Source organism: Sprattus sprattus (genome assembly GCF_963457725.1).
Source record: "Sprattus sprattus genome assembly, chromosome: 3".
NCBI classification, from domain to species: Eukaryota; Metazoa; Chordata; class Actinopteri; order Clupeiformes; family Clupeidae; genus Sprattus; species Sprattus sprattus.
Window position 1 is genome coordinate 46,109,487 of NC_137922.1, and position 10,567 is coordinate 46,120,053.

A 10,567-nucleotide genomic window follows, 5' to 3' on the forward strand; every position below is an offset into this window, starting at 1 on the left:
GTACTCTACTGTTTTAATCTCTTTTGTATCTATGTTCTCTTATCTGCTAATTGTTAAGGCCTATGTGTATACATTGTGCTATAACTTACCTTTCCTTGCACTGCTCTTTGATGAAGTCATGTCAAAGCAAGCTTAAAGTTTTGCTTTGAATTTAACCCAGTGAGTCTTGTATTGTTATGAAAAAATGTACTGTGACATTTATGTTTAATAGTTTGTGTTTAGTTCTCACCTGTAGCCATTGTGTTAATTAAGTTTAGTTCTCACCTGTAGCCATTGTGTTAATTAAGTTTAGTTCTCACCTGTAGCCATTGTGTTAATTAAGTTTGGTTCTCACCTGTAGCCAATGTATTAATTGAGTTCCTATGTAAGCCTTAGAATTTTCGTTTGTCTTTGTGTGTAATTGTTCTTGATAAGCAAGACGTAATTTGTTCTCCAGTCCTGTGAACTTTACCTTGTTTGCCCATCGTGGCACTTTGATTTATTTAAGTAAAACACGTCTTGAGCGTTTGCATCCTTTTTCTTGTTTCAAATCTCCAGTTTGTGACACACGGCATTAAATGTTTGTTGTAACACAGTTACATCAAGACTATTCACGGCATGCATTGTGTAAATAAATAAATAATGTATTTAATAAACATATTTATTGGGAATTTGGCATCCTTCTGGCATCCTTCTGTTCTGACCGGTCAACCTGTGGCGAATGGCACCTAACAGAACATCCCTTGACTCCAGATAAATCATAATCAGAGTAGAGAAAACACGTAAGGGATAACGGCCGACGAGCTGTACAGTTCTACAAAGGTAATGGATGCTGCGGGGCAAAGAACTCCACGACGCGAAGCGGTTGCTCCGCAAAGTCCATTACCTTTGTAGAACTGTACAGCTCGGAGGCCGTTATCCCGCTTATCTCCCGTTTACAACATCCAAAAATGTTTTTATTATTATATTTAGAATTTCCGTTATCTTTAGGAAACTTAATATGCATAATAACCTGATGAATTCTTGATTTAAAGCCTAGTGCTCCCGTTAGAGAAAGTAGTGCGTGGAACTGGTCTTATCATATGACCTTTAGTCTCCCCGGGCATTGCTATGCTGCAAAGTGACACTCATGAGCTCTCCTCTGTAAACGGACACACGGACAAAGGTGTTGGACATAAGGTTTTACATAATTAAAGTTGAACTCCACGTTTCCGTTGATGGTGAAGTTGGACAGAGCATCAGGGAAGTCAAGTTTGGTGATTTTGGTCGAAGGCTCACAATCGAGCTGGCGAGTTAGCCGTGTGAGCTACTATCTGTTTGAATGGGTTTTTGGTATACGCGTTAGCAGCCGCCTACAAATAATATTCGAGACTTTCAGTTTAGACTTACAATACTCTGCAACATTGTTGTAGCACATAAACAACTAACCGAGTCAATTTAAGTCGTGTAGATAGCTTAATTCATACAAAACATTTCCCACTAACTTCTCCCAACAAGCCGCCATCTTTGTTCGAATTATCCTTGCTGTCAAAAAATAAACGTTACGTTGGTTGTCAATGGTAACCATTCAAGAGCATTGATATGGAACGGCGATTTAACTTTTCTACTGGGACTACGTCCAAGGTGTCCGGTTATACGAACTTAATGTACACCCCATTGTCCAATCAGAAAACAGTATTTCATTCCAGAGGGAGATAATTTGAGTAAACATTCAATGTAATTAGATTCATTTGTATTTATATACAGCCAAAACAATACAATTGTATCAAGGTGCTTAAAATAAAGACTTCAATGATGCAGCCACCAGCGGACTGTACAAATCTAGTTTTTTAATGTCTAGTTGCTTGACATTAAAAACTGTGACCAGTAATGAATGAAAGTTTTATTATACAGATGTGTATGGGATTGACCATAAACAGTTGAGCAATTAATAGTTCATGCCCCTCTCAGGTGGACAGTGACCTGGAAAGGTTTGGGTGCTTGTGTGGCGCCAAAGACCATGCTGTAGTCAGGAGAACCCATTTCTTTTGGCCAGACCAATCGGAAGCGGCGCAGCAACGTGACCAGGATGAGAAAGAGTTCCATCCGAGCAAGCCCCTCCCCCAGACACATACGAGAACCTGTGAGAAGAACCAGAAGACATCCTGCTGTAAACAACATAGGATTCACAACAACTTCACATACTAAAGCAACCAAATTATATACTGCTGTAAACACCATATGATTCACAACTACTTCAAATACTTAACCAACCCAATGACAAAGAAACACTGCTTTATAGGAGTACAACACTTTTGTAATTATGTCAGAAATAATTAAATACAGTAGGCTATGTGTGCTACCTGTAGAGAAGGGCATGAAGGCATCAGACTTGACAAACTCTCCCCTCTCGTTCAGGAAGTTATCAGGGTTGAAGTCACGCGGGGACTTCCACTGGCCTTCCTCATGAAGTGCTGAGGACAGACAAGGAATGATCATCGTGCCCTAGAGAGAGAGAGAGGGAGAGAGAGAGATAGAGAGGGGAAGAGAGAGAGAGAGAGAGATAGAGAGAGGAAGAGAGACAGGGGAAGAGAGAGATAAAGAGAAGTTAAGAGAGAAAGGAGGTTAGGGCCCTGTTTACTCCCATGGTGGTTAAAGGCGGCTGCTTGCTTCAGCGTTGGGGTTAATTGTTGCGCAAAATGTACTCAGTGCAGTTCATGCTCCCAAAGGTTGCGCGTGTTGTCATGAGCCTGCCATTTGCTTGGCAGATAGAAAGCGGTTTCCCTAACAGAACGTCTGAAGCTTGAGGTTCTTTTCAAACCTTTGCTTGGGTAGCACTGTTAAACTGAGCAGACATGCAGGCTACATTTTAGTAATCTCATCACGTAACATTCGTTTTCTAAAAACAATCACATAGTATTGCATGTTTTACTGTGGTAGAATATACGTTAGCTTAATGCTAACGTATATGGGAAATCCTATAGACACCGCGCTAGGTATTAGCATCAATTAATTCACGTTAATGTTTTTGTATGAGCCTGACATTTGCTCTGCAGATAGATAACAGGTTCCCTAACAGAAAGTCTGAAGCTTGAAGTTCTTTTCAAACCTTTACTTGGGAAGCACTGTAATGCTGAGTAGACATGCAGCATATTTTAGAAACCTCATCTCGTAACATTCGTTGATAGAATGCAGGCTGCGAGGCTCGCGAAAGACCTTACGTAAAAAATTACGCAAGTCTAGAAAAAGGGGCCGACGCACGCAAGACGTGAAAAGTCGCGCAAGGGTCGCGCAAGGGGCTTGCGCGGCCTCTTGCGCTTGCGCGGCCTCTTGCGCTTACCCCGAGCATAAATCAGCCTTAAGACAGCAAAATCAAGTACTCCAACTGCATCAGATGCAAGGGCAATACTCTTTCAAGAGGCAGTTTTGGTCAGTTGCTATCCGGATCCGGAAGCTAATGATAAGCTAGGTATTAGTGTACTCTGAGCTGTTACTAGGTGTAACTGTTGTGTACTGTTGTGTACTGGTCTGTAGTGGGGTGTACCGTTCTGTACTGTGGTGTACAGGTCTGCACCAGTCTGTGCCGGTCTGCACTGGTCTGTACTGGGGTGTACTGGTCTATACTGTTACCTTGGGAATGCTGTAGCCCTGGATGTGTGTGTCTGCGGTGGTGGTGTGGAACACACTCAAAGGAACAGTATCTGCCACTCTCTGGGCCTCGTGGATCACGGCCTGGACGTAGGGCATGGCCTGCCTGTCCTCAAACAACACCTGCTCACGAGAACCCAGCACTTCATCTATCTCCTGGTAGCAGCGTTCTGAGTGCACACACACACATATAAACACACACACACACACACACACACACACACACACACACACACACACACACAAATTCAGCATACCCACAACACATGTCTTTGCAAAGCAACTCTGTATTTGATGAAGGGGGAGTTTGACCACGTACCCTGTATGTGAGGATTGGTCGTGAGGTAGAGTGTTGCTGTCCTCAGGGTGTTAGAGGTGGTGTCTGTCCCTGCAAGCAGGAGGTCAAACAAGACGGCCACCAGCTGACTGTCGTCAAAGGAGGTGCCTTTATCTGCCCTCTAAAGCGCGCACACACACACACACACACACACACACACAAACACATCAATACACACACAGACACAGCTTTTACTAGGACGTTCAGCATGGCATATTCATATTCTCATTTGCTAACTAATTCTGTCCCACACACTCACTTTCTCCATCTCGTCGATATAGCAGTCGATGAGGTCTCTAGGCTGGCCTGAAACCCATGAGTCCTTGTGTTCAATAACCACTTTGAATATGTGACTTTTGATGCGTCTGTTTAAGTAAAAAGCTTGATTGAACGGCAGAGGGAATCGCCTCATGAATGGAGCAATTTCATAGATCTGTATCAAGAGGGAAGAAGTGGCAACATGTCAAAACTGTTAATTACTTTAAATTTGAAATGAAAGAAACTTTTAAAGTAACAGTATGCAACAATTATACTTCAGGATTAGGGTTAGGATAAGCAGTTTTACCTTAAAATAACAGCTTGAAAAAAATTGGGGCGCTACAATGACTTTTAATATGGAGAATCGCCTCCGTGCCATTGCCATACCAGGGTCCATATAGCCTGGATACCAGCCCGAACCCCGCCCACAACATTTTTGGTCTGGGAGATTCGGTCTGGCTTTGAGCTAGTTTGGAGAGAGTATCATCGGTCGGATAATGCCGTACCAATAAAATTGTCAGGGCGGGCTTTATACGATGATGGACAGATGATCAAGCGGTAGATTCGAAATCCTCCCAAGATGGCGGTGTATCGGGAGCTTGTTAGTGTGACATATTTTATGTAAATTATGCTATCTACACGACTTTTTTTTATGTCTACATTGACTCGGTTAGTTGTGTATGTGCACCACAAATGTTGCCGAGGATTGTATGTCTTAACTGAAGCGCTCTAGACCATTATTGTTCGGTCATTGCTAACGCTTACACCAAAAATCCATTGAAACACATAGTAGCTAGCTAGCCTTGCTGCTAATAAGTAACATGAGCAGGCATTATCTCAACAGATATTGACAGCGCATTCATTTTGAAAGAGGAAGAGAGAAACGCGATCAAGGCATTTGTTGATCGAAAAAAAAAATGTGCCGTCCTTCCTACGGGATCAGGTTAGAGTTTTTTAATGTATCAGATGGTCATACTAAGTTGCTCTGATTGGTTCTTGGTATCCAATTGAGCGAAGAGACATTTTTTCTGCCTGGTTCGTTGAAACACGCCCCATAATCACAGCCCAATGGGTCAGTATCAGACTCATATTCTGACTAGAATTATGAGTATGACATCGTCAGGCTAGGGTCCATAGGCATATAACTGCTAAATGTAGGATTGCCTGACACCGCCCGCTTTCTACTGTCTGCCGAACTAGTAAGTAGCTTATTTGCCGTCTTGCTTTGTCTTGTGTTGCACTTGCTTGATGTGTGACTGTGTTAGGACAGTTGTTGAGTAACTAGTTTGTCATAATGTCAAAGTCAGCACATTTCAAGAGATTTCATTAGTTTGAGCCGCTAGCATATCGTTAGCGAATAGCAATTGATCCGGACTGCTTCTTTAAATTCGTCAATTATCAAGATAAGATTATGTAGTGGTATTAACCTTTTTTGATTTTCAAAAAAGTTAAAGCAAACAATGAACACATTTCTGCTATTTACAGAACAAATATCAATATAAAAATATTATCAATATATATACATATAAGTATGAAAGATACCATTGCCCAAGGGTCAAGGACTAATTTATTAAATTCCACAATCATGACAATAAGTTCCTTGAAGTAAGCATCATTGTAGTCAAATCGAGAGCCAAAAATAACCGAACAGATGATGTCAGAGGCAGCATAGTGGAAGATATACTGGGGGTCTGTGGACCTCCCTAAGAGAGGGAGAGAGAGAAGGAATGAGAAAGAGAGAGATTATTGATGACCTACTGACTTTGACGCACAAAAATCGCCTCTGTCTCCAGGTTTCCGCTTTGCGCTATTCAACATCCGCACAATCAGGCCGTACCTAACCCAGTATGCCACCCAGCTGCTGGTGCAATCCTTGGTGAGTTCCCGCCTTGTCTACTGCAACGCCCTCCTAACGGGCTTGGGTGGTGAAACCACTACAGGTGATCCAGAACGCGGTGCGCGTATAGTGTTCAACCAACCGAAGAGGGCACACGTCACCCCGCTACTCATGGCTGCCTGTAGCTGCTTGCATTAAGTTCAAGTCACTTATGCTTGCCTACAGAGTGATTGCTGGTTCTGCTCCCACGAACCTAAATGCTCTTATAAGGGCAAATGTTTTACCCAGGATGCTGCGCTCTTTTAGTGAGCGTTGTTTGGCACTGCCCTCTGTGCAACTACTGGCACTTCGACTAGTACTTAACTTGCACTTACAGCAGTTACATCCTGCAATTCTTTTTCTTTTCTTTTTAATTTCGTTATTCTATTTCTTATGTAAAGTAGTATTTATTGTTACAACAGATTTCTATTGCTCGTAGCTTGACTGTCCTTTCCCTTCTAAGGCGCTTTGGATAAAAGCGTCTGCTAAATAATTACATGTAAATGTATCACTACAAACATGCACCAGAAAACATTTAGCATTATACTGCACCCTAATGGACAAAAGATGCATAGCATCCCATCCAAAAGTAAGCTGTGGTACCTGCATGTTTTTCCAGCTCGGCGCAAATGTGTCGGGTCTCTTCCAGAATCTTCTCCTCCATGGTGCGCTTCCCCATCCCAAAGTTACGCAGCGTGGTCAGGGCAAAGCGCCGGTGCTCTTGCCACTTTGGACCGTAATCTGCAAGAATCACACCTGAAACACAGCATGTGTTAAATCATGATGCACAAACACCAAACTATTTAAAGACTGATGTAAATCTGGAACACAGAAGGCCAATAAATATGTGTGCATACAGCAGTCACAACCAAACATAAATCTAATGGAAGACACACAACAACACTTAGTGAGTGTGTATGCGTCTGTGTCTGTGTCTTTGTCGTTTTACCTTTGCATTGGGTGATATGAGATATCAACATGTGATCTGGTCGTCCAGAAAACTCTGTGGCTCCAGTGACCAGTGCTTCTCTGATGACTTGCTGATTGGCCAACACCACTACAGGACGAGGACCAAAGTAGAGACTGTAGACAGGACCATAGCGCTCTGCTAACTACACACATACACACACACACACACACACACACACACACACACACACGTGAGCCACAGCACATGAGAAGCAGAGGTATATTGAGGTATATTGAAAACAAACCACTGTTACTGTTGTTGAAGGTATCAGAGGTACGTTTTTAATGTACAACTTGCCTGGAGTATTCTACTGGTGGTATGTTTTAAATATAGGATACAAATGTGTATATTACAGTATGTAGTACAGTATACTATTCTGCACTAATTTACAGATAATTTCTACTAAATACGCTTAAAGAGACACTTTTTGCCAATTTCTCGCAACTTTTTCATAATTTGCCATCTTTTGAAGCAGCATTTAAAGGCTACTAGTACTGGTATCATCTTGAAATTATATGTCAATGTATATGGTCATATTAAAGACAAATAAACACACCTTCCAAGTAGCTCGTACCACCCAAGCCCTTTCTACCTCTACCACTGAAACCACGGGTTAGCATGCTAGCAAGCCTTTTAGCAGTGGCAGCTGTACTGTTTTGCTTGGAAGGGTTTAAGCCATTTTGAATTGTGCTTGATAATGTCTTTACCTGTTACTCTGTTGTGGGTTTTCTGTGTGTGTGTGTGTGTGTGTGTGTGTGTGTGTGTGTGTGTGTGTGTGTGTGTGTGTGTGTGTGTGTGTGTGTGTGTGTGTGTGTGTGTGTGTGTGTGTGTGGGTGCTGCTACCTTCTTGAAACTCTGTAGTGGGTCCTGTGGGCTGAGCTCCAGTAAGTTACCCAGCAGAGGAAGTGCTGTGGGTCCAGGAGGAAAGTTCTTCGGTCTTCTCACCCTGAAGAGGAAGAGGAAGAGGAAGAAGACTCCAGAGCACAACAAGAGCAGAGAGCTCAGCATGGTGACTGAGTGTGTGTGTGTAGTCAGTCTGTCTATCTGTCAATCCATTCGCTGTATTTAACAGCTGCTGTGTAATAAAGTCACACACCCTTCCTCCCATGAGGAGAGAGAAAGGGGAGGGGAGGTGCAAAATAAATATCAATGACTCAGCAAGTCTTCAATACCTGGTACAGGTGTAATTGTAACTATAGCAACGGTTATCTATAGCAACTTTATATCATATTGTTAATAACCTCTGTTGTCAGAACCATATACTAGCCCAGCCAATCAACACGTTGCCTCAGGGGCATGGTAGAGAGGGGTGTAATTTGATTGGCTGTTAATCTCAAATATCAACAACCTTTCGCCAGAATCACAAACACTGTCTTTAATACTCAAATCCAGTGCATTTCTTTATCTCAAAGCGAGACAACTCAAACATACTACACACAATTTTGTGGTTTTATTTTGCAGTGCTTTGAGTTCTTTTGGTCTTGTGTGATTTGTTGAGCAGTCCCATGTTGTGTAATTCGGAGAGCAGCACTTTGCTCTATTGAGCAGTCGGACCATATGTTTTCTGGGCACAAATCTGGTTTGATGTGTGTATATTGCTGTAGGTCATGTTGTGTAATTCGGAGAGCAGCACTTTGCTCTGTTTTGGTTCAGAGGAGTTCATTATCGCAAACAAACTCTGTCGACCTTCTTGTCAGACAGTCGGAGCATATGTTATCTGGGCACAAATCTGATATGGTTTGATCAACTGTATATTGCTGTAGTTCAGTTGAGTTTAATTCAATGAAACAAGCTTTGATGATATTATTATTGGAAGAATTGTTTTTGTGCAATGCTTTTCCAGCCATTTATGCTCTTAAAACTAGGGTTTTTGGTCTGATCCACTTGGCGCCCCATAGAAGAAAAGGTTCTGGAAGGGAGCTGACAGACCTGTACTGAGCTGGGGGAACCTGCAGCTATATACTGTTGCGGTAAAATGTTTAAAACCATGTACAGTACACCAAACCGTATCAGTCTACATTTTTAGAAAACAAACAACTGCCTCACAAGAAGTTCAACAGAGTTTATTATAGTGAATGAACTCCACTGAACTACAGCAATATACAGTTCAAGGTCTGTGATTTTGTGTCAGGATCCTGCTCGGTCCATTTTGTGTTTGCCTGTTTTGTCTCGTGTTTCTTGTGTGTGTTCTCCATGTGTTTCCCTGCATTTGTTTTTACATGTGCTCTTTGTGTTTTTGTTATGCCATGTGTTTTCTGTTTTGTCCTAAGACTCCGCCCCCACCTGCCCTCTGTCACTTCCTGGATTCCCTGTCACCAATAACCACACCTGTCGTCCGTTAATCAGTCCACTCATTGTCTTAATTAGTTTCTCCTGTCCCCTGTTTGTTTCCCACCAATTGAATGTCTCCCTTCTAGTATTTAAGTTCAGTCTCCCCAGTGTTCCATGTCTGATCGTCACTTAAAGTCTGTATGAAAGACTCTGTCTGTCTGTCCGTGATTCTAGAGTTTAACTCTTCCACCTTCCCTGATTATCTGCCGGTGTGAGATAAGTTCTTGGTTTTTGTATTTTTTCTCTTTTGCTCTGCCTGCTTTGTTTTTGGATCTTTTGTGTGTTACCTTTTGGACTCTGACTTTTTGCATCTTTTATGTTTTGACTTTTTGAACCCTTTTTGGAAACCTGTTTGTGGACAAATAAACACAAGTTTTGCCAGCAATTTGGGTCTGCTATTGGGTCTCTTTTCCCTCCCTACGGAACCTAACAGTACGATCAGACCAAGATGGACCCAGCGGACCCAAACCTGATGGAGAACAGACAAACACAGTTTGACCCGTATTGTACGTCGTTTGATTTTAAAGCTAATGAGGCCATACATCTGCTCCCGTGGGAGATATTTTGGGACGGTGAGTCAGCGAGTGGAGAGGACTGGGTTACTGATGACGAGTTCTCAGAGGATGAGTGGTCTGAGAGTGGCGTCATTGAGCCCGAACCCGGACCCAGCCGAGACTCTCTGTTTGAGGGTAGTCGGTTGGCTATCCGGCCAACCCCGTTCAGAACACCACCTCTGGTCTCGCCACAACCAGTTCCTGAACCCGGACCCTGCCGAGACGCTCTGTTTGCGGGTAGTCGGTTGGCCATCCGTCCAACCCCATTCAGAACGCCACCTCTGTTCTCGTCCCCTCCGCTTCCAGCACCCCCTTATGATATTGAGGAGGATGTCAGCGAGTGGATCGATGGGGGCTTTATATTGGGGGACCGCTTTTTTGAGAAGCCAGCCAGTGCTGATGACTGGGAGGCCTATGACTCTGAGGATGACTCGGATGAGGAGGAAGAGATGGACACAGCTTCCGCCCCTGCTCAGATGACCGCCGTCGCCCCCGTTGCTCCCGCACCTAAGACTCCATCTCCAGCACCTCCTGCACCTCTCACACCAGGGCCAGTGCCAGCACCCTGCCGGATCCCCGTTCCAACACTCCACTGTGAGCCCGGTGGGTGGATCGGTGGGGGTTATTTCATGCGT

The 10,567-nt window shown here is 43.3% G+C and overlaps 1 protein-coding gene across 1 annotated transcript; it reads right to left on the reverse strand.

Annotated features, from left to right (window-relative positions):
* Positions 1-1,914: 1,914 nt before the first annotated feature.
* LOC308361609 (cytochrome P450 2B4-like) lies at positions 1,915-8,055 on the reverse strand (the record flags this gene model as incomplete). Its single annotated transcript, XM_080834015.1, has 9 exons — positions 1,915-2,099; positions 2,322-2,463; positions 3,589-3,776; positions 3,926-4,064; positions 4,203-4,376; positions 5,744-5,904; positions 6,681-6,833; positions 7,027-7,189; positions 7,891-8,055. 9 exons carry the CDS (start codon positions 8,053-8,055, stop codon positions 1,915-1,917), a joined length of 1,470 nt encoding a protein of 489 aa, XP_080690141.1.
* Positions 8,056-10,567: the final 2,512 nt, after the last annotated feature.